Here is a 24450-nt window from a genome sequence, read left to right on the forward strand (position 1 = left end):
GATGCTCAGGAGCGGGCAGCCCAGCACGGCACCCTCTGTGGGAATTCTTTCAAGGCTTCCTGTCTCTGATTAAAGCAATTGGAACCCATTCAGTCCGACAGGCATGTGCTGTGCACCTGTAACATAGAAGATGGGTGCGGACAGATAAAAAACCCGACATTTATCAGGGACTTCAGTATGACAAAGGCTTCACACGCCTTTGTGATCCTCATCACAATCCCGTAAGCTGGGCGGGCATGTTTCCCTGAAAATGGCTGCTGTAGGCAGAATTCAAAGATGGCTCTGAGGGTTCCTACCTGCGGGAGCACCCGCCTTGTCTAGTCCCCTCCCTTGAGTGTGGGAGGGGCCAGTAAATAGGATGGGTTATCATTGCGATGATTAGGTCTACCTTTAGTTAATCAAGGGTGGGTAATTCTTGGTGGGCCAGGCCCAATTGGGGGGCCCTTCCAAAGAAGGTGAGGCTTGAGGGACTCTCCTGCTGGCCCTGAAGGGGCACACTGCCATGTTGCACGGCAGGGAGAGTGGGCAATCTTGAAGGGCTGAGAATGGCCCTCGGTTGCCTGCCAGAACAAAAGGGGGGACCCCGGTTCCTGCAACTGCAAGGAACTAAATACCAACAACCAGTGAGCTTGGAAGGCCCCGGAGCTCAGGTGAGACCACAGCCCAGCTGCCCCTGGGTTTCAGCCTGGTGAGACTTGCGCGAAGAACCCAGCTGTGCTGTGGCTCACTGCTGACCTACGGAAACTCTGAGAATGGAAGTAGGTGTTATTTTAAGCCACTAAGCGTTTAGCTCTTTGTTCTATAGCGATAGGAAACCGATACCGAAAGAAACCAAGCCTGGGGATTTGTCTCATCCAAAGTTAAGGCCTGACTCACAGGCCTAAAGTGGCTCCACTGGACTCCTGCAAGTCTTACTTTTAAAAACACGAATGATAACGTGAATTAAAATCTTTCAAAATTGTTTTTACAAACCTCACTAATTTTCTATCCCTTTGCACATGTGGGGGACCATTATTCTGCCTGCAATTCATCGATTTTTGCAAAGAAAAATATCCTGGAATACTAATATCCGCTTTGATCACAAAAGTGCTACTGGTTATTACTTTTTTAATGAAGAGGCATTGGAGATAACCAGGGGCATCTTCAAAAGAGGGTGTTTTATAAGAAGGTAACTCCCAACCTCCTGACACCTGCTGGTGACTTTAACTCCTCTCTAGCCATTCTCTCTCCCTTCCCTTCTACTACAGTGAAAGAGCGTCCTTCTAATTGCAGGCTACTCCTGCCCCCGTGCTTTGGACCGCTCTCCCTCTCACCTGCTCAGGAATCTTTCACCTTTAAGTGTCCCCTTCTCGACTGTACCTCCAATCTCCCCGTTCCTAATTCCACCACCATGTGAAACATACTCAGTTCTCTCCCATCCTAAACAAACAAGCCCCTGTTCCTTGACCCTGCCTCATCCCTTAACCACAACTTTGTATCCCTACAATCAAGCTGCTCAAAGGGGTTTCCGTTTCCTCACTTGCCATTCGTTTCTGCATCCTTGACAATTTGGCTTCTCTCCCCATCGCTATGCTGAAGCTGTATTCATTAAACTACCTGCTGCCAAGCCCAACACACACGTCTCAGTGCTGACGTTACTTGTCCTTTGGGAATCAATCAACCCGTTTCATTACACCTGCCTTCCTGGAGTCTCTTTCACTTGTCACCTCTCCAGCTGCTCCTACTTGTTTCTTGTACAGGTTCCTCTTCCTTTCCTCATTTCCTAAAGGAGCCTCTTCTAAATCCTCTTTTATTAAATTTGACTTTTTTATTGTGGTAAAGTATATATCACAGAAAATTTATCATTTCAACCACTAGAGGTGTACAGTTCAGTCCTCTTCATTCTGCACAGTCCCGAGTAATCCCATCCATTCTTGTGACGTCACTTTACATAAGAAAGGCTTCGAATTCCCCTTCCCTAGTCTACTCCTCCCCCCAGGAGCTCGAGATCCTTTTACCTGCCGACTACTGAATATTTTTACTTGCACATACGACAGATACTTCAAAGAAAACGTGTCCCAGGCTGAAATCATCCCTCCCCGACAAACCTCACCCCGACCCACCGACCTGTCTCTCCTCTCCCATCTTTCTAGTCTCAGCGAGTGTCTGCTTTTGCCCCTGGTGGCCCAAACCAGACACCAGACTTGCTCTTGATTCCTCTCCGTACCCCTCCTATCCAGTCCACCAACAAGCCTTATTATCTCTATTTCCTTCGTGACTCCTGAATCTGTTGGATTGTCCTTATTCTCACTGTGGCTACTTTCGTTTACACCAACATTGCCCTTTGAATGGTTTAAAAAGACTGCCACTACATATCCCGTCTCTGCTTCTGTCTAATTCCTTCTTCACAGCGTCACCAAAGTGATATTCTGAACTCTGATCAGGGCACCTCCTTGCTTAAAGCCCAGTAACTTCCGGTATACGGCTACTTCTTATCCTACTACTCTTACGTCTCAACTCCTCTCCCTTACGTTCTACCAACTACTCAAAGCACCACCAACTGGTTCTACGCTCTCTGCTTTGACTGCTTCCTTGCTCCACTCCCCGCCCCCCTCCCCACTCTTTAACTGGGTAGCTTTAGCTTTGTTTAGACATTATTTCTTTTGGGAAGGCTTCCTCAATATCTTCTAAACTCATTAGAAGTTCTCCTATGTATCCCCTTACCACCTCACACTAACTCTTATCACGGCGCTTACAACACTGCACTGAACTTGCCTGTTCACTTGCTGTCCTCTGCCCGACGAACTGGAAGGCCTTGAGGCTGCAGTCCAGTGCTTAGTACGGTGGTCGGCACACGGCGTGTACCAGATACATATTTAATGAATGAATTGCAGAAAGAAGCAAAGGCATTTCAGGCAGAGGGAATGACCATGATAAAGACTCAAGATGTTGAATTAAGATGACCAGCTCCAAACAGAAAACCAACAAGACACCTGAGGGCTACTAGGGAAAGAAAGCGTGGAGATGCCACTGGGAAAGAGAAACTCCAGCCTCATTTCAAGGACACTCACCATAGGAGAAGGTATCTGGCATGGGGACCCCATGCCCAGCCAGCTCTTGGAATGTCCAGAATTTGTTGATGCAGTTTAAAATGCTCTGTGGGCGGTTGACTAAGCGGCAGCCCAGCTTCTCCAGGTGTCGCAGGACCGTGATGTCACTGTCTGACTGCAGCGAGGGTGTGGACACGCGGACGAGCACCACATCTGGGAAGGTGGTGAGTGCCTTCTGGTTCAGCTGTAGGCCTGCAACCAAAGGGCAGAAGTGAGCTGGCTCTGTGGTCCAGTCCCACCAAAGGAACTGGTTCAACAGACTCCGCAAGACTGAACCTAGCGGGAAGACAGGCTGGCAAACGGCACTGGACATCCTGTTGTGACAAGAAAGCTACGGTCAAGTCTGTGCTCCAAACAAATGGGCAGAGCATGGTCATGAGGAAACAGAAAAGAATGAACAGGAGGACAAAAGGTAGCATATCAAGAACAGTCCACATTAGGAGAAGCTGCAAGAGATTATATAACCCAGCACCTTCCTTCCTTTAGTACTAGTAATAGTATACTATGACTAAGCCAGTACATACTGGCCTAGTGACTTAGGAGGCTGGATATTTAGTGAAATGGGAGCACTATAGCTCACTTAGGGGATCCTTACTGCTTTTGCTACTTTTTAAAGTGCAATGGTTATAGACTTAACCATTAAAAGTCTATCTGAAATACTACGTAAGCATTTAAATGATTTTCATAAATAAAATGAATGCAAAAATGTCAATGTTAAGTGAAGAAAACAGGGTACAAAGTCATAAATACGGGTTAGAAAAAGCTAAAAGGAAATATCCCAACACTGTAACAGTGGATAATGAGATTAGACATGATTTCCTATTTTATAATTATCTGTATTTTCCAAAATATCGACAAGTCCACATTGCATTCATAACAAAAAAGCTTTTAAAAATCAATTCAATATTAAAACCAGAAGGCATCCAAAGACAATTGATCCAGATAGCAAGAGGACTTGAACTTGTATTGCACTGGGTAAACTGGGAATATTCACTTGAAGTGAGGACTCACAGGAACAGGAGTGCAGTCTTCAAGTACCTGTGCGGTGTCCGTGGAGAAGAGCTATTTGGCTTGTCTTCTAGGACCTCGATAGATGGAGCCATCCATGGCTGTCTATGTCTGGTTACTTCTGTACTGCCAGCCCCTAGAATAGTGCCTGGTGCATGACAGGCACTTGATGTTTGTTGAATTGTACAGAAGCTCCAGGGAGACAGATTTGGGATCAGCAAAAGGGATGCTTTTCTAGTGACTTAGGATGGAATGAACCGAGACTCACTGGTCACCTGAGCACGGCACAGAAGGAATGCAAGGGTCAGATAAGCTCACAGCAACCTGCTTGGTCTCTTCCAACTTTGATATCCTATGGTGTGTATGACTGTAGGTAGTTATCCAGGTGTCTGCGGTGCCCCAAGCATCTGGGGGTGGAACGATGGAGACGTGAAAGGGGATGTGTAGAGTAAAGAGAACTGAGTTCAGGGAATAACTTTGTTTGCCTTAGTGAACCTTAAAGGGTTCCCCAAATGCTCTAAAAAGCCTTTGAAACACAGTTTCAGGACCATCTTATGGGGTTTAACCTAAAGCACCTTCTATTTCATAAGTGGTATTCTGCACAAGCTCATAATTCCAAGAAAACAAAAGGTGCTAATGAAATTATTATTTCTCCATCGGGGCATGAATGGTAGTAATATAAAAACAACAAGCCAAATAAAATAAAAGCAAGCAAAACAAAAACACAAAGTACAGTATAGATCAACTTTGCACAGTTTCCCCCCATTTCCATGAGGTATTTCACCCATTTGAAAAAGGGCGTAGGTGTGATCATTAAGAGAAATTGGTTTTGGTACTACTTCTGATAGTGTAAACCCAAGGAACTGGAATATACTTCTCATGGATGATTTATAAAGAGCATTCAGGTTACCTTCACGTTGCCATCAGAAAATAGCACCATTTACATATACCTTTTCCATTGCCGTTTATAGGCCCTGTGGGAAATAATATGAAAGGAGAAAAAAAAGCAAGCCCTACATAGTATCCTCAAAATTGACAGGAGAAGCAAGAAAAGTATTCAAGTTGATGCAAATGGTGAGGAAATACAGAACACTCGGGGAAAAAGCAACAGCCCAGGACAACGTTACAGAATGAGATAATATATAAAAAGATGCTTTGAAACTATAAAATGCTGTACACGGTACGTAAGGCACTGGCATTAGCATTGCACAGACACTCTACTAAGCAAGGTAGGACAACTGATGGAGACTGGGACCACCTGATGAGAAAAATGGCTTTGCAACAGAAAAGTGACCTAGAGAAATGAGAAGCAGCAGAAACGCCTGGCTTTTAGATCCCAACACGAGACCACAGACAGACAGTTACTCTTCCAAATGCAAAGTAAAAACAACTCAGTGGTTTCTGGAAATACCAACCACAAGTGGACAGAGACAGCTCAGCTTCAACAAGCAGATTCACATACACCTAGGAAGTCTTACCAGGACTCCATCTCTCTTCTCCAAAGGTAAATCTTTGGGCCTGGCTCATTCCAACTGAAGCCTTTAATAAATGAAGAATGGAATGGGTTAAAGTGCAGCTGAAATGGCTCTACCAAACAGTTAGACAGGTCTGGGCTCTGACCGTGCTGGCTGTCCAGCTCTGTGCAGACGGACACGGCAGGTTTAGGGATACGGTGCTCACACAACCAGTTACTTCTCTGCCCACCGACACAGCCCCAGCATTGTTGCTTTGGGCAACTTCACTTGGCCCCTGTTCACCCCCATCCTCTGCTGTCTAAACTTAGTTTACGTCACAATTTCTAGAAGCGGTAGACAAGAGGCTGCCACTCACTGGGGCTTCAGTGGGGACAGTAGTTCCACACAGACATGGCCAAGAACAACTTGGGTATAAGGTTGGCCCTTGGCAAACCCATCAGTGAATTCTGAGACCTTCAACCACTTAAGCGCGTAATCACACTCCCTCTCTTCATGAATCTCTCTCCTTAGGAAAGGACCTGATAAACTTAATACAAGATGGACCTTAGTGTGTCACCCTTCCCAGGATCCTAACCATTTCCTCTGTAATCTACAGGTTTCAGGCCAAGAGAACGAAGAGCTGACACAAGACCTCAGGGAGGGCAGGGCCCTGCTTGGCTGCCAGGGAATGGAAAGAAACCCCTCCCCAGTGAGCGGCTCATGTCCTCAAATCACCAGGGATTTCATGAGCGTAAGTGTGGTCATGCTCTCGGGCATCACTTTGAACTAGGGAGCAGGGCAGGGTGAAGGGAGTTACTTCTGGGATATTTACTATTTAGTCTCAATAACATGTTCTCCATATTACTTCTAAAAAGAATAATCTACTTTCATGGTAATTATGTTCTGAGTTCCTTTTGAAATCTCTGTTATTTATATTTGGGAGTATTTTAATGTAATAAAAGCAAGATAGAAAATGCATATCTTTGCCCAAAGAATTGAGCCTCTTTTCTAATCTATATGTCAGATTAAATTATTTCTACAAAACTAGACTTCTGTGTTTGTATGTACAACAGCAAAGAATTGCACTTTATAATACCAAGAAATAGCTTTAGAAATAAGCAAACCATTATTGGAAAGTAGAGCTCTAAATATTAAAAGACATTCTCAAAAAATTTTTTAAATTAAAAAATATTCTCACCCTGGCTGGTGTGGCTCAGTGGATTGGGCTCTGGCCTGCCAACTGGAACATCACAGGTTCGATTCCTGGTTGGGGCACATGCCTGCATTGCAGGCTTGGTTTCCAGTTGGGGGTGTGTGAGAGACAACCGATCCACATTTCTTTTGCACATTTTTCTCTCCCTCTCTTTCTCCTTCCCTTCCCTTCTTTCTAAAAATAAATAAATAAAATCTTAAAAAACCAAACTAGTCTCAACCATTCATGTCAAAGAGGGAAAAGAAGCAAGGATAATAAAAGGTGTAGTCAATCAAATCCAAACCTGGTTAGCATTTTTACTGAGCATCTGTTGTGTTTTTGGTACTTTGCTAAGAACCTTCACATTTATTATCTCATTTAAATTAGAGATGTCTTGTAATATGGATCCCTGCAACAGATCTGACTGCAAAAGCCTTTGCCTTCAGACAGAACTGATACACAATAGGTTACCACCCTCTCAACCTGTGCACGCACAGCACTAATTCATGTGTAGATACACACATCCTTAGCTTCACAAAGAAAACTTCAAGACTAAACTGGTTTTCACTCTGGCTGGTGTGGCTCAGTCAGTTGAATGCTGGCTGGTGAACTGAAAGGTCACCAGTTCGATTCCTAGTCCAGGCACCTGCCTGCGTTGTGGGCCAGGTCCCTAGTTGGGCGTGTGTGAAGGCAACTGATTGATGTTTCTCTCACACATCGATGTTTCTCTCCCTCTTTCTCTCTCTCTTCTCCACTCTCTAAAAAATAAACAAAATCTTCAAAAAAACCCAAACCCCAAATGGCTTTCTAATATGTCAGAAAAGCAAAACAAAACAAAACAAAAACCCCTCCTGTACAAAGCAAGGAGCAGAAATAAGAAAGCAGCAGGCACCATAGCATGAGAACAAGCAAGGACCTCAGTCATGGCGGCTTTGAGAATCACTGTGTGTTAGCAGGATCAGGTAACAACAGTGTCTGGTAGTGAAGCTCTGAAACTTGTCAGGAAGGAATCAATAGTACAAATAAAGTAAGCGGATAACCCATTAAGGGCTTCACACTATGTTGTGTTATGAGGGAGATGTGTCGTCTGAAACAGGATCTTGCTCCTCTCGAGTTCCAGGTTTTCCCTTGAGTCTGTCTATCCTACCCTCGGCATCTTCTCATTAGGAAATTCATCTTCTCATAAGGAAGCCCTTTTTATTCTTGTCAAGTAGATGCCATCACCACTTGTCCTGCTCTTTTAAAGTTCTTTGTTACAATGCCCCCAAAATCTCACCTCCGCCTCATTAAAACCCACAGTGATTTTGTGGCCACTTTCTCTCTCCATCAACTGCTATTTTGAGGTCATTTAATTCAAGGCGACCAATTCCGAACTGCTGGAATGAGTCAGACACGCTATTAAGCAGGCATACAAAGATGAACCAGGTAGTCTGTGTCTACCACAACCATACAGTCTCCTTTATGGAGAAATGTGCATACACAAACATTCATTCATTCATTCATTCACTCACTCACTCAACATACATTTACTGTTTGATGCATTCATTCAGCCAATATTTACTTAGCACCTACTTAGGGCCAAGGCAGTGTTAAGTTGGGTTTCCTTAGAAGCACTCCTAGATGTGAGGACTAAAGTGCAGGAGGTTTATTATTATGGTGGTTAATGTCAGGAAACACTGTTAGCAGAGTAGAGAAAAGGCAATAAAGGGTGTGTTATCAAGTGAGTGACCATTTTGGCTGCTGGGTCTTAGTCCTGCTGTGCAACAATGAGGAATAGTTCGGTGCACACACCTCGGTCATCCCACCGCGGGGTGAGGGGGCTGGCGAGTTAGAATTTTAATACAGCAACTCAGCAGTGGAGCTCTGCTCCAGGGGCGTGGTATTATATCCGTGGCCCTTCTGCCTTGCCAGGCATCTGTAGGCTAAGGGGGCTCCTGTGACAGGAAATGCCCTCTGGCAGAGACTGGGGTGCTGATGATCAGAAGTGGGACCCCATCAAGTGATAAGGGCAAAGGGACATGGAAGGACCACTGATAGCTAAGGAACAGGCATCCTCTTAAGGGCTAGGAATGGGGGTTGAGGTGTGTGAATCAAACGGACTATATTCCCTGGAATTTAAGAAAGACAACGCGTAGCTGTGAGGAACGCCTTGATGACCTCTGCAGAGCACCTAGGCGACAAGGATTATCCACCTGGTTTGGGCAGGGGTGGGGAGAGGAGGGGGCCTTTCACAACCTGCTAAGTGCGAAGTGGGGAGGGAGGAGTAAATGATGTCCTCTGAGCGGGAATCCGGGACGGCTTCAGAAAGATGTTGACTCATGGTGCCTCTGGGCTCAGAAGAAATGTGTAAAAGTAATAAATGCATAACGTCTGCCTCTCAGAGACAAATCGATAGGAACAGCATGGCATCTTGTAAGCACTGAGTTGAGGGATATCTCAGGGCTAACCTATTTTTAAAGGCATTTCAAGAAGTTGAAACAACATGAGATGAAAGACAATTATGGCAGAGTGGCCTCCAAGTCAGAGGCTTGATGTAATTCCTTGCTCTTATTTAACGGCTTGGCAAGACACCAAAATCTCTCTGGGCCTGTTTCCTCTTCTGTAAAATGAAAGGGTCCCAGAGCTCGGAAACTATACTCCCAAACCCCACACTCTCCCCACCCTACCTCACCAACTGGATCTTTCCTGAAGCCACAAGACAAACCTCATCAAGACCTTTATGGCTCTGCCGTCAATCACCCAAGACTCCAATCTCCACGGCCATGGCTGCCTAATTCCCCTGCGCCTGGCTCTGACCCTGCCTCTTCTACTCCCACCAGCCCCGCCTTCCCATCTCCACTGTGCCCTTGGGGACTCGATGAGCAAATGCCTTATCTTCAACCTCTTCAGTGAGTGTTCCCTTCGCCCTCTCTTTCTGGGTCCCACTGAACCCCAGCTCTCCCCAGTAACACTGCTTCCCCAGCAGCCCTCCCAAGTTGTGGCTATTTTCTCTCCCTGGCACTCGAGATTATACTGGGCTGAGAGGCAGGAGAGATGTGCTCCTTGCTCCTCACTGTGACTTCGAGAACATTCTCCTTCCCTCCCCACTGAAGCAGCCAGCCTGACTCATCAGACTGCGCAGCATCCCACCTGCGCAAGCCAGCTAAGGACCCCAGCCTGTTCCCTCTGCCCTTGCAGCTCTGGCCCCTGACTCACTGGTCCTCTTACAACGTGACAGACACTGAAAATTCCTGTATCTGCGTGGAAATTCTTCTGATGCCCAGCCTTCTCTTCTTGACCTCTTTTTCTCCAAGGGCCTTGTCCACTAGCCCCCCTCAGCCACCCCCTCAGTTATATTCTAGACTTTACTCACTCATCATAATTCCAATCTCCAACCACTGTCTCCTATCTTTCTAGCTCCTCCCTCTAGTAAGCCAACTCCAGACATACTTGGGCCCCACCGGTGACTACCCTGCGTAGATACCTCATCTTTCCACTGTCCTCACCCTCTTCGTGCCCTCTTTCCCTCCTGTCCCATTTAAGTTCCACGGACAAGCACTATAACATAAACCCTCAATTCCTGTGCTGTGTCTTGCTTGGCTAAATCAGAGCCCTGGTTAGACCGGCCTGACTTTCCTGCCTCCTTTGTGCGTCCTCTGTGCAGCAGAACCTGTCTGGATGGAAAACACACAAGCCTCTGACTGGTCTCAAGGGCATCCTTGTGGCCGCGTGGCAGGCGTTGTATTTCCCTAGTCCATTCACTCTCCCACAACCCTACACAACTATTTCACAATTTCTCTTCTTGCCTCAAACCTCCCTCCTTCTGGTTCTCCTTTTCCTATCTCGATGAGAAAAACCAAAGCAATCAGAAAAGAACTTCTCCATCAGCACCCACGATCGCATCTACTTCTGTGCCTGTGTCTGTGCCATGCAGGTTACTACCTCTCCTACTATAATGGCTAAGGTACCCGAGCTCCTAGCTGAGGCCAACTCCTCCAAACATGCAATCGATCCCAACCCCTCTCGTCCACTTAAGGCACTGCTCCCGCAACCCACCCCTCTCCCACATCGTTGGCTTCTCTCTTTCTACTGGATCACTCATACCAGCATGCAACGTGCTGCTATTTCTCCCTTCCCAAAGAAAGGCCTCTCCCTTCGAGTCAAGTCAGTCAGCTCAGGCTGCTATAACCAAGTCCTACGGACTGGGTGGCGTAGACAACAGACATTTATTTCTCACAGTCCTGAAGAAGGACGCCTGCTATCGGGATGCCGGCATGGCTGAGTTCCGGTGAGAGCCCTCCTCCTGGTTTGCAGAGAAGACAGCCGCCTCCTTGCCGTGCCCTCGCAGGGTAGAGAGAGCAAGCTGTCTCGTCTCTTCTTATCAATGCACTAATCCCATCCTAAGAATTGTACCTCAGGACCTCAGGACCTAATTTTCTCCTAAAGGATCCATCTCCAAATATCATCACACTGGAGACTGGGGCTTCAATACGTAAAATTGGGAGGGGATACATTTCGTCCGTAGCAAACTGTCAACCCATTTTTCACTTTCCCTTTATAACAAAACTCCTAAGACACTGTTTACATTCACTGTTTCCATCACTTCATTAAAAACCACTCTTATCAGAGTCACTAATGGGAAATCCACATTGCTAAATCCAATAGTCAATTCTTATTCCTCATCTTACTTGGTCTACCAGCAACATTGGACACAGCTGGATCACTTCTCCTTCTTGAAATACCTTCTCCATTTGGCTTCCAGGATACCATACTCTCCTGGATTCCTTCACGTCCTCTACTCGGGAGTCTTTGCTGCTTCCTCCTTCTCTCCCTGATCACAAACAACGCAACGCATGAGAACTCAGTCCTTGGGCCTCTTCTCTTTTCCATCCATACTCACTCCCTCGAGGTTCAAGGAGACATTCCTCCTTCTGTTAGATTTGGGCCAGGGCTGTCCCCTGAATCCCAATCAGCGCGGTCAACTGCCTGCCTGACATTTCCACTTGGGTGTTTAACGGGCACCACGGACTGAGTTCTCATCCTCACCATCTGCTCAGACCTACTGCTCTCACACCCTACCCACAGGAGGAAATGGCAAACTTTATTCTTCCAGCTCCTCAGGCCGAACATTTTGCAGTCCTCCTTGACTAGTCCGTCCTGCACACCCAACATCTAATCCAGTAGGCAAAACCTGACAACTTTGTCTTCAAATTATACCTGAAATCCGGTCACTTTTCACCTCTTCCCTTGCAATCATTCTAGTCCTGTGGTCCTCACCTCTCTCCTGAATTGTAGTAAACCCTTCCTAAGCAATGTCTCCTCCTCGGCCCTTGCTGCCATCAGACTATTCTCAACACTGTGTTCAGGATGACCCTGTGCACATAAGTCAGGTCATGTCACTCCTCTGCTCAAAACCCTTCAGTGATTCCCAACTCACCCAAGAGTAGAAGTCAAAGTCCTTCCATGACCCACGACCTACATATCTGCTCCCTGTGCATCCCCACCCCTCCGACCTCCTCTTCTAATGCTTGTCCCTTGGCTCGCCTGGCTCTGGCCCCACTGGTCTTCTTGCTATTCCCTCTTGCCTAAACTACTCTACTCCTAGATACCTAAATGGCTTGCTTTCTTGCCTCTTTCAGATCTTTACTTGAACATCATCTTCTGGGAGAGATGGACCCCAGCCACTCTATCTAAAATGGCAATTCCTTCCCCAACTCTGGAAACAGCATGCTCTCCCCCTTCCCTGCTTTTTTCCTCGTTGGTCCTTTTTCACCAACACACCATATATTTTACGTACCTTGTTTCATTTCTACAATATCTCCCCCACCTAGAATGTAATCTACTTGAGAAGCAAGAATTTCTGCCTGTTTAGTTCTGGTGCCCAGAACAGTACCTCACACAGAGTAGGCAGTCAACAGATATTTGTCGACGAAATGAATGAATGAAATGCAATGAGGGTGGAGACTGTGTCTGTTCTTACTCTCCTCTGTATCGCCAGTCCCTAGCACAGTGCCCAGCAGAGAGGAAGCACTCAATATTTGTTGCCTGAAATAAGTAAATGAATAGGATTGTTGTGAAAATTAAGACACAAAAGACATTAAAATATTAATAATAGTTATAGGAATGAAAAAATCATTTTTCCTCTTCGTACCTCAGTGCAAAGTAACTTAAATTCAACCCTTTCTTGAAGTGGAGTCCTTGAGTTTCTTTTTAATAGTGAAGGACCACACCAAAGAATTGCAGATGTGTTATAGACTTTTGTTAAGACAACCTAAACCCCTAAGAAGGTGACGCGTCTCGGGGAAGTGAGGAAGGTGGCCGGGGAGGGGCTGGAGCGAGGTGACACCAGCAGTGAGGTGATGTCAGAGGACTGCCTGTTAGTAAGGGGAGTGACTAGAAGGTGTGCAGGGGTGGGGATGACACGGACCTCTCGAGGGCAGCCCTAACAACTTCGGTGGAGCGTTACGGTAGCAACAGCAGGCGGTTCAGAAATCTATAAATAGGGCTTTGAACTCCACTAAGGATCCCAATCTATGGTTCTAGAACTCCCCCCAACACAATTCATGAAGTACCCCTAAAAACTGTTAGAAACCTAAACATAAAAATACACATCCAAACCCCCTTTAGTCCTTGAGGTCAACCCACAGATACAACGTGGACCCGTGGGGTAAAGCATATCCATCCAGTGCTCACGGCAGTTTGGAAGCATGACATGGTAGGTGCCTCCACCCGCTCTCTGACCTTTAAACTAGTGCTGTATGGTAGCTTATTCAGACTACAGGGTGTCAGGCACTGACCTTTAGGAAGGACTGATGTTAAAGCTGACGTCTGAGCACAAAGGTTAGCATGGTACCCATACTGCTACTGTCTTCTTGCACAATAACAGCAGTCCACCCTTTCTCTGTGACTTTTGAAAGGCTGACTTTTGAAAGGCTTCAGTAAGACCGTTTCCTCATATAAATTTAGTTAGGCTTCCCCCTGACCCAGACCGTTGTCCTACTCAGCTGATTACAACAAAGAACTATGGGAAAGTATCCCAGAACACCTTAATTTAGAGAACCTGACCTAGAAACTGCCCGATGGCCACCAGCTCCGGGCTCGGACAGGAAAGGGAAGGAAGGAATGCTGAATCATTCTGCTCCACAGAGATGAGCTGTAACATACCCCGATTTCCAGGTCAAACTTACTTTTTTCTGTCTTGGTATCTGTCCCTGAGTTCATGACTATACTTGCTGTTTGGGACAGTTAATCGTAAAGACCTACGGGTGGTCAACGAACTTAATTTGCACTAATGACTCTGTCCGCCTATAATGGCGAATCACAAAAACATTTACACATCCAATCGTGATCTCCCAAACACAATTACAGCCAAGTCTCATACATTTCAAATTACCCTTTAAGTCACTTCACTCAGTCATCCAACAAACATTAACTGGAGCGATTACAGAGAATACGTTTGAGGAATCCCTAGTCACTTAGCAGGAAAGAGACAATAAACTTTGTAAATAGGAAAATTACAGTAAAATATGACGAATGCTACTTTAAAAGGTATGCGCAATGTTATTTGGCAGCAGATGAAAGAGAGAGACAGCTTGGGGGCAGCGTCGGGAGTTCAAGAAAGACTTTATGGAGGTGAGTGACTTGAGCTGGATATGAAGGATGAATAAAAGTTTATCATGTGGAGGAAGCTGGACCAGACGGGCATCTTATGGCAGAGAGAATTTCAGTGCAAGGGGCAGGGTGAAGTCAGGGTAGGCTGCTGCGTGGGGAAGCGTGAAAGAGAGGAAACAGAAATTCCGGTTCTACTAAGTCCTCATTGATGTTTTTGAGTTGCTATGTAAAAAGCACCTAGACCTGTGCCTAGCACACAATAGCCACTATATATACATACAGCAATATACATATATATATTGCTTTGTCTATTATTAGGTGCATGTTGGTGCCACAATCACCACCATTTCATCCCCGGGGTTGAGAATAAGTTAATAAATATTTGTTGAATGAGTGAATGAATGAACTTGAGCTTTCTATGAAGCAAATGAAGATGGATATGATTCTCATAATGCTCCAGCCAGCAGAAAGGTGAAGGGCAGTGTCTTCTCAGGATTGCTTCAGTCACCTGAAGGTCACTGCACTTCCTCCTGTCATCTCCCCACCCCAATCTGTGCTGGGGAGGGTAGATCGCTGGGTTAAAAACAATAGTAATCATAAAACCCCACATTTGCATAGCACTTTTGGTTTCCTTGTGTTATCTTTAAAATAACTACATTTTTTAAATGCAAACCTTATAATCTCTTGTCTGAATCCTATTTCCAGATACAATCTGAAATTCTTTCTCTGGATTTGGGCCTCTGCAAGCTAAGGAAAGAATTTCAGCAACTTCCCAAGGCACTGACTCCTTCCTTCATCTACTCCTTTACCAAAATCAAGAAGGAATAGAAAGAAAGAAAGGTAGGAAGATTTTGTAAAGGTGATACCTTAACTTCCCAAACTATAAAATTACTTTGCAGAGTCACTATCTAGCCTCAATTTATTGTAATTCAATTTGGTCCAATTCCACATCTACTGAGAAAAGTACTGCAGGTTGCAGATGTCCCAAAGCATACTTATTCCGTATCACGGGGCTGGGAACTAGGACATCAAGTTTTTAACGTGGGTTTGCTGCTAACCAGCTGGATGAGAACGAGCAAGTTACTTCATTTCTTTGATCATCAGGTTCTTCATCTGTAAAATGAAGGGGTGAGAACGGATGATCTGAGAGTCCTTCCCAGCTCTCACATTCTATCATTCTGAAGTGGGGAACAGCATGCATGTCATTCATTATAACTATCTATTTCTGTACTTCAGAGACAGTGAGTGCTGGCGTGTTTTTTTTTTTAAGAGGGATATTTTGGCTTAGCAAATCACCAAGGGGTTTCTATAGTTTGAATGCAGAAGAAACTGGGAAATAGAGACCATAATCTTTATTTATTCAAAAATGTTCCAGAACCTATTATGTACATGGCACTGACCTAGTCACTATTACAACATTGAACAAGAGTGACCTAGTCACTCTTCTCAGGGAATTCACTTGCTTGAGCTTTAATTAATTTACCGCACAACAAACAAGTCCTTTTAATGCTTTAGATGGCAGAGATAATTATCTAACAAGTTTGTTTTATGTGTTATGTGTATGGCTTTCTCTGAACTAGCAAAAAATCAAAAATATATCCAAGAATACATGTTTTTAATTACTCCATTGACTAGGCAAATAACTATGTACATTTTGTTGTAGTTTAAAAAGAAGTAACTCCTGCCCTGCCTGGGGTGGCTCAGTGGATTGAGCGCCAGCCTTAGAACCAAAGGGTCATGGGTCTGATTCCCAGTCAGGGCACATACCTGGGTTGCAGGCCAGGTCCCCAGTGGGGATGTGCTAGAGGCAACCACACACTGATGTTTCTCTCCCACCCTTCCCCTCTCTCTAAAAATAAATAAATAAATAAATAGTCTTAAAAAAAGAGTAACTCCTGGTTCGTGAAATGACTGAAATACACATGAATTCAGTAAAATTTTAAGACACTAAGCAGAGGGTTTAAATGTTTCCTGTAGCTCTAGAATTTAATTTTCTCTTTTTCCAGGGTTAATTCATTAAAATGGGACTTTAGACATAAAAGAGAGAGCATTTCCCTACTCTTTCATAGCATGTGTGATGGGTCTATAACAGGAACATATGGAATTCTGGTTACTGTATTTAAAAAAGGCATCATTACCCTGGCCAGGTGGGTCAGTTGGTTGGAGCACCATCCTGTACACCAAAAGGTTGCAAGTTCGATCCCTGGTAGGGGTACTATGGGGGGCCAATTGATGTTTCTCTCTCACATTGATGTTTGCTTCTTTCTGTCTCTCATCAATAAACATATCCTTGGGTGAGGGTTTAAAAAATATTTAAAGGCATCATGACAAACTATAAAATAAATAAACTGAAGAGCAAACAAACCAGCCCTGGGGTTGAAATATGTATGTACTAGGTCCAGTTCAGTCAGTCAAACCTTGGTTCTTGAACCTTTCCCACCTTGAACAAATCGCTTCTTGAACAGCCTTCCAGAAAGAATTAAGTTCGAGAACCAAGGTTTCGTTTAACTATGGTACTGACATGGAAATTCAGAGCTGGAGGAAACTTAGACTATGATTTTATAAACTAGAAGCTTGAGATCCAAAGACACAAAGTGACTTGGCCAAGGCAAAGTCATATACTTGTTAGCGGCAAAGCTAGTAAGAATCCAGGCCTGCGGATTCCTTGTTCAAGAATTTAGTTCTACATTAACTAACTTAGAGTTACAGCAAGTCAGGACAGAGGGATGGCAGCACCCTTTATGGTTGACAGGCACTGTTTTAGACTAAATGTAAGACATCTAATGTGTATAGTATATGTCTCCACCAGGCTATACAATCTGATATTACTTATGAAAAATTTAGATATATTTTTGGATGAAACATCTAGGACAGATACACTAAGATACAGGTCATATTCAAAATCTCATTTGTAAGCAGCCAGTTCAGAATTTGGAATCCTTTTCCTCCACCAAAGAGGAGTACAAATTATGAGCTATTCAAGTAAGTATGTTTGAAATAATTTTAATGGTATTCCAAGGAGCACCCTTAACTGGACTCACTTTTGAGTCTTAGACCCCCTCCTGAAGTCACTGCAAGCCAGGAAGGAATTCCTCAAGATGGATCCCTAAGTCAGAGACTGCTTGCATTAATTAAAAATACCTAAAACCATAATGTACCTTTATGGTACATTAGGTCAGGGTCACAGATGATAATCATGTCTTGCTCAAAAAAGTCTCTTGGACATAGCAGTAGAGAAATAAATGAGACTAGAATGGTCTGTACTTGAAATCTTGGCTTTTTTAGAATCAGAATTCAACATTTTTAGGTTGGAGGATGAGCTTAAAGAAAACCTATCAAAGATCTACTATCCCACTTGACACTCCAGAGATGACCCCAATCTTTCTCAGATTTCTCCCCATATGTAGGATCCTGGATTGGGAGTAATATTCTATGTAGTGCATTACTGACGCTTACACACTCCTGGAAAAGTTTTCAAACACTCATCTTAATGGCAATTTAAAAAATATAACGTGGGCTTCTATAAATCTAAACTGACAGGGTGTCGATGCGAGCAGAATTTGCAAATTTGGGATTAGCACCTTCGGACCTCCAGGCGGCTTCAGGTAAATTTGAGTTCCTCCTAAAACAAAGTCCCCTAACTCCCACTCTCAAACCTTGGCCTCCGGACAGATGCTGGTGGTCAAAAAAGCTCTCAAGGTTAGGAACTACCTCCAACCCAAAAAGGTCTCGTGGACGAGAGAGGCTGGTTTCGGAGACCCCAAGGAGGCTTGTCTAGGGGAGGCCTGGGGGCGCGCACACACTAGCCTGCTCTCGGGGACCCCGGCGAGCCTCCCCGCCCTCCCGGGGCCCGCCTCACTCACCGAGGTGGCCGCCGACGATGGTGACGGCGATCTGGTCCATGAACACCGCCCGGAAGCGCACGTCCCGCTCAGAGCAGCGCTGCTGGAGGGCGCGCAGGATTTGCACCTGCGGGTAGTCCTCGCGGATGCGCCGGTCCGTCAGGAACCAGAGCTGGGAGCACATGGCGGCCAGGACAGCGGCGCCCGGCGGGCGCCGACCCTCTTGGCTCCCCGGGCCACTCGCTCGGGCTAGCAGGCGGTCGCGCGCCGCGCCTCCGCTCCCGCCGGTGCGCCAGGCGCCTCTGCAGCCCTGACCCAGCGAATCTGCCGGCCACTAAGCGCCGCCGCCGGCCGGGGCAGCCAATCAGCGCGCGGCGGCGGGCGCGGGCCGGCCGCGCGGCCAGCTGCAGAGGCGGCCTGCGGTGCCGGGGGAGGGGTGGCGGTGCCGGGGGCCAGCGGCTGCCCGGAGAGGGGATGCTGGCGGGGCTCGGGGCCCTGAGGGCCTGGAAGCCGCGGGTGGGCGAAGGTGAGGCTGGGAGAGGGCATCCTGCCCTGGACTTCGGTGGGCGTGGCGCTGCGGGTTGGGGTGGGGCGCTGGAGCGGGAGGGGCGGGACAGCGTCCTGGGTCGGAGCGGGGAGCGGGGGGCGGGGGGCGGGGGGGGGGCCCTCTGACCGACTAACGGTGCACAGCGAGATGTGTCCCAAAGATCTCGAGCATCGAGGGCTGAAGGAAACGGTGGCACCCTACAGAGACCGGGCAGGGCCTTGGAGACGTCCCAAAGTGGACTCGAGCCTGGCGAAGGTTAGGCCTCCTGTTGGACCCTGGCCTCGCAATTCCCTGTCCAAATACTGGCCTGGGCCTGGAGGTGGGGGTTGACGGGGAGGTGGGTTTAGCTGTCTCCTGCTCAGATGGTTTGAAGACATATTTCTCAGGGTCTCAGATTGCCTTACACTGGACACCGCCTCCTAGTTTACAACAGTTCTGGGCCTGTAGAACCTCAACGTGATGAATACGTATCTGAGACTCCTTTTTAGTCAGATGGACCACTGACCATACAACTGAGTCATCTTTAAACACCATCCTTGGTCCTAGCCAATTGCAAATTCTGCCTGCAAACAACAATGTTTGAAGCCAGATTTTTCTTTCTAAATAACTGCAAGACTGAAGCTAGCCATCTTTTGAGATTGCATTTGCTCTTCCAGCTCATCAAAATATGTTGATTTTCATCTTTTTTTTTTTTTTGGCTTAGGAAAGGAAGAGTAATTTCAAGGCAGGCTCAGCAATGACAGCTTACAAATGAGGTAAGCTGTCCAAGTAAGATAGAGGCTTCACTGTAAAGTCAATGCAATGTAGGTGCATACATTTACCCACTAGATGTGCCTTTGGAAAAGTTCTGCCTAAACAGAATTTCAAAATTTAATTCTTTTTCAAGCAATGTTAAGTAAAGTCTTTTATGTTACAAAATTTTACACGCCCCCCAACCATGAATATATTTTCTTAAAGTAACTTAACCTAGTGCCCTATGGATTAGTAACTTGCAAAACTCTCTTTTAACTACAGATCCACTTGGACATGAGGCTCTGTCTTCTACATGGACCATTTCCTTGATGTCCCATTGTATGTGTTTTCTTGACCCTGATGCTTCCTACTGAACTCCTGCTGTATCATATGTAGGATGTCTACAGGATGATCAGAACCATAGTTTCCTGGAATGATAATTTGTATATAAGAGTTAGTAAATTTAGAAGTTGCTTATAACCTGTTTTCATAGTCATCTACACAGACTGGAATGTTTGTCATATGCAAATGGCTACCAAGATCCTCAAAATCCAGGCTTGAGGAGATCAGGGCCTGAGGACCCAGATGTGATCATCACTTCCTCACTGTCTTCCCTGTCCCTCACTGGGAGGTTGCCACCACCTCTGATCTCCCTTTTCTAGGATGGGTGATAAGTGAGGAGGTGACACAGTGATGTATGCACTTAGGAAATGGCTACAGTTTTGTAGGGTAATGTTTTGTTATATTATCGAAATTCCTCAAGCACTGTCCCAGATATAGGATTATTTTCTAGAATGTATTACTTTATGTAGTATTTCTCCATAAATGACTTCCAAATTCAGGTTTTACCCTGACATCTTCTGAGCTGCGGCAATGTAAAAGGATGCTGTCCTGCCATCACCTCAGTATCCCGAAAGCTAACTCATCCTTTCCCCCTCCATTCCAGATTCAGCTGTCTTCAACAATAAGGAAAATGTATTATCTCCTGTAACAAGAAAGCTAAGGGTAGGGCAACTCTAGAGTTAGTTCATTTAACAGCTCAGTAACATGACCAGGGACCCAGATTTTTTCCATTCTTTTCCTCTGACGTCCCGAGGCCAGTGTTCCGACAGTTAAAAATGGCTGACACAATTCTAACTGACTTATGCATACACACAATGTTCCTATGTGTCTCTTTTTATTAGCAAGGAAAACCTATCTATGAAGCCCTCAAGCAGACTTCCCACACTCTCCCACATCTAAATCAGTCACCAGCAAGAGTAAAAAACCTGAATGGCTTTACTTATGATTCACTCCCCGTGACTGGGAGTTACAATTTCCTCCCCAAGCACATGTAGAGTTAGGTGGATACCTGGGCAAAGTTGGGGTTCTCTCAGGAGGAATGAAGGAAGAATAGTTGCTGGGAAGGTGACAGTAGTGTTCGGTATAGGTGGTAATAAAGTAAATGGATCAGAATAAGCCGGGTTAGGCTGTGGAAACAAGGGATTCCAGAGATTTTTAACAACAAAGTGTTTTTTTCTCAAAATATCTCTATGATCACTGCAGGTCAGCTTGGCTGTATTCTAGGTTCTTTATGCTGGCACCCAAGCTGATGGAGCGGCCTTTATTTGGAACGATGTTGGTATCATGGAAGAGGAATCATATACTGGCTGCTAATACATCTTCCTGGACTCTGTACATGTTAGGTCTGTTCATATATTCTTGGTCAGAACAAGGTCACCTGGACAGGTCTGATGTCAGTGGCATGGAGAAGTGTAATCCTTCTCGAGGAAGGGCAGCAAAACTTTGTGAAACTTTATGACCAACAATATTGTTTGCCCATCTGAGGACCATAAATAGCCAAATCCTGCCCTGGCTGGGTGGCTCAGTTGATTGGAGTATCATCCTGTATTCCAAAGGGTTGTGGGTTTGATCCCTGGTCAGGCAGGTTGCCTATGGGAGGATGATTGATGTCTGTTTTCTCTCTCTCTCTCTCACCCCCCCTCTCTCTCAAATTAATAAACATATCCTCTGGTAATGATTTTTTAAAAACAATTTTGCTGTGTTGCTCTTGTTAGCGTAGTTCTGTGGATTGAATGTGGGCTGAGAACCAAAGGGTTGCCAGTTTGATTCCCAGCCAAGGCACCTGCCTGGGTTGCAGGCCAGGTCCCCGGGGGGTGGAGAGCACATGGGAGGCAACCACACGTTGATGTTTCTCTCCCTCTCTTTCTCCCTCCCTTCCCTTCTGTCTAAAAATAAATAAACAAACAAAATCTTTTAAAAAAATCTGCTGTGCTAATCACTTGACCTCTCCGTGGGGTTACCGAGGGAACTCTACACAGGGAAGACGTGAGAAAAGAAACTAAAGGATCGTTTTATTCATAGCTGAGCTAGCACCCAGTAACTTCTAGAACAGAACTCTGCCAAAAGACTGAGTTGGCATGGCTTAGGCTGAAGACTGGAGTGGAGCTTCCTTATTGTCTGCTCCCCCTCCCCCTTCTAAATTTTGGAACCAGCGGGTACAGATAGGCATGTCTGCAGAAGAGAGGAGAAGATGATCAGATTTGCAAAGCAGACCAGCTTCCCTCGTCTAAGTGTGTTCTGAATGGACTCTGGGCTGACCCTACTGGGCAGGCACTGTGGAGGGAGAGCAGCAGGCGTGGCTATGCGACCTTTCAATCACTGCTGCCCCAACCACTGCTGAAAGGTGGACTAACGAATGCTCTGGTGTCTGATTAATCAGATTAACAACCTTTTTTTTCCTTCTGGAAGTATCTAGGAAGAGGACCGAATAGAGGAGAAGGGAATTCCTTCCTATGCTCCCACATTCTCACTTTGGTTCTCTCTTAATCCATTAGGAAGAGGGGTATATAAGTGTCCCGCCATACAAATGCATGTGCATGATCTGTTTGCCTTTTCTGGTCTAGACTGAAAGTCTCCCTAGAACAGGAGCCAATGCATTGTGCAGCAGTTTTTACATAGGTGAGTCCTCCGGTATCTGCCAGGAATGGTTATAACTGTCATTTAAAAGACGTCATTGCCATTTCTGTTGACAAAACTGTGGTCAGTCACAGATAAACTCGGTTTTTTTAACCTGGGATTCTGTGGCTCTATTTCTTTTCCTACTTCCAGCCTTCTCTATATATTGGCACAAAAGGGTATTGAGATGTGGATCTGGACAGTGGAAAGAAAGTGAAAGTCTTCATAAATATTACATATGACCCCAAGCAAATGGATATGCTAAGTGTATAGAAGATCAAACTTCAATTGACCTCAATAAATTAGAGAAATGCTCATCAGTAGCAGGTTAAAATGCACTAGGATAAATGGAAGGTAGTACATTTAAGGAGTAAGAGAATAATCACACGCACACAGATTCGAGAGAGAGAAACTGGCCATGCAGAAACATGCCCAAGAAAGACCTGGCAGATGTGGCAAACCAGTTCCAGAATTAATAGAAAAATTACAGATCTAGAAACAGAAGCCTATGAAGCCAAAATTGTCTTCACAATCCCCGGAACCTGGCATGGTGCTGGGCACACAGTAGTTATTGATAAATATTAATCTAAAAAATGTGGCTTTAGCTTTGGTCAGATGAAAGCTTTGCACGACCACTTCCTCTCCACTCATCAGGACCCACCTCAAGGTCTGTAAAACAAACCAAAAGACCCAACGCAAGTACAACTTCTTCCATGTTGCCTTCCCTGAAATTCACCCTACTCTCAGCTAGTGGGAATCTCTCCCTTTCTGAATCCTCATAAGCAGTTAATAACTACCAGCAATTATACTAGTGATGGACACTAAATAATGTCCATCACTAGCATAATAATGAATGAATTATGACAACTCAGTGAATTGCCCATCACTAGCATAATAATGAATGAATTATGACAACTCAGTATACATTTTTAAATTATAAAATTAAAGGCTAGAGAAAGGTATTTGAAATTTTAGAATCATCACTGGCACAGACCCTCACTTTCTGTCTCTGGTGTTTTCTATGCTGTGTGTAATCCAAGCTCACACACCTTGTATCCTCTCATACTAGGGTCTTAGTGAACAAGCAGAATTTACAGAAGGGATGACATGATTTACATTGTGTAGGTTACAGCAATTCACTTGGAAACCTCCCCTTACAACACAGTTCTTTTTCCCGATCTCTCTCTCTCTCTCTGGTTATGCCAGTGGAGATCTTTTCCATCCCACTCCTCAGCCTCCAGCCTTCCCAGAGCCCATGCAGATCCCCGAACCCTTCATTATTCAGAGGAGTGCATTTTATCCCAGTTTTACTTCCAAACATGCATCCCTGACAAATTGCTGTGTTTAGCGAAACAGACAGTCTTTCAATTCAAGGACCCATCCTCTTTGGGAAATAAAGGGGAATGAAAAAGAACTTTTCCGTTTTATAAACCTAATACAAAATGACTAAGTGGAGTGTGTCCGTGTAGTCCTCACTGGAAGCTTGTTGTAGAGTCAGCTTTTGAAGATGACAATGAACATGGCTTTGCAGGGCAGAGTGCAAGGAAGACCTTCAGGTGGTTGCCAGCTGCTGTCCTCCTTTGGGTGAACTAGGCTCCCACAACCAGATAGAAGTTACAGTTTTCAAGTGGCTTGCCCTATCTCTCTTGAGACAAGGCTTCGGAATCGCTTACCTTGCTGCCTACCAGCCTTAGCTCACTCAGCTATAATCGTTAAAGAGAGATGTTTGTCTTAGCCTTTCCTAGTTCCATAGCCATTTCTGACCAAGTCAGGAATTATATTAGAAACCTTAATACTATCTTTTCTTCCCTCCCATATAGGGAACAGGCTATGATGCTATAACAAAGACACCCCAAAAGACAGCAATGTAGTGAGGAATTTATTTCTCTCTAACTTACAGTCCAGTACAGTGGATGTCCAGCATGAATAGGTAGCTCTGCTCCACTCCTTCATCCCGGGGACCAGGCTCCTTTTCATCTCAGTGTGCCACCTACTCAGGGTGTGGTCACCATAGGCATGTTTGAGGCTGGCTCTCTCT

The 24450-nt window shown here is 45.4% G+C and overlaps 2 protein-coding genes and 1 long non-coding RNA gene across 3 annotated transcripts in view; 2 read left to right on the top strand and 1 right to left on the bottom strand.

Moving 5' to 3' along the window:
- The window catches only part of ZMYND12 (zinc finger MYND-type containing 12), a 62410-nt gene extending 56041 nt beyond the window's left edge, over positions 1–6369 (top strand). Inside the window, exon 7 of the mRNA XM_037032495.1 lies at positions 6168–6369. Coding sequence (XP_036888390.1) covers positions 6168–6358 — 191 coding nt within the window. The 3' untranslated portion in view covers positions 6359–6369. The remainder of the gene's footprint in view (positions 1–6167) is intronic.
- Positions 1–18455, bottom strand: part of RIMKLA (ribosomal modification protein rimK like family member A) — a 30338-nt gene extending 11883 nt beyond the window's left edge. The window contains exons 1-2 of the mRNA XM_037032500.1: positions 18197–18455; positions 3051–3281 (exon numbers count right to left, since the gene is read on the bottom strand). Coding sequence (XP_036888395.1) covers positions 3051–3281; positions 18197–18359 — 394 coding nt within the window. The 5' untranslated portion in view covers positions 18360–18455. The remainder of the gene's footprint in view (positions 1–3050; positions 3282–18196) is intronic.
- A 196-nt stretch (positions 18456–18651) lies between these two features.
- Positions 18652–21298, top strand: LOC118977641 (uncharacterized). Its single transcript, XR_005064574.1, has 4 exons — positions 18652–18701; positions 19426–19477; positions 19737–19793; positions 21021–21298. It is a non-coding gene; the product is annotated as an uncharacterized LOC118977641 (long non-coding RNA).
- The last annotated feature ends 3152 nt before the right edge of the window (positions 21299–24450 follow it).

The sequence above is a fragment of the Sturnira hondurensis genome, unplaced genomic scaffold (assembly GCF_014824575.4).
Source record: "Sturnira hondurensis isolate 20B ecotype Veracruz unplaced genomic scaffold, ASM1482457v3 Scaffold0021490, whole genome shotgun sequence".
Taxonomy (NCBI): Eukaryota; Metazoa; Chordata; class Mammalia; order Chiroptera; family Phyllostomidae; genus Sturnira; species Sturnira hondurensis.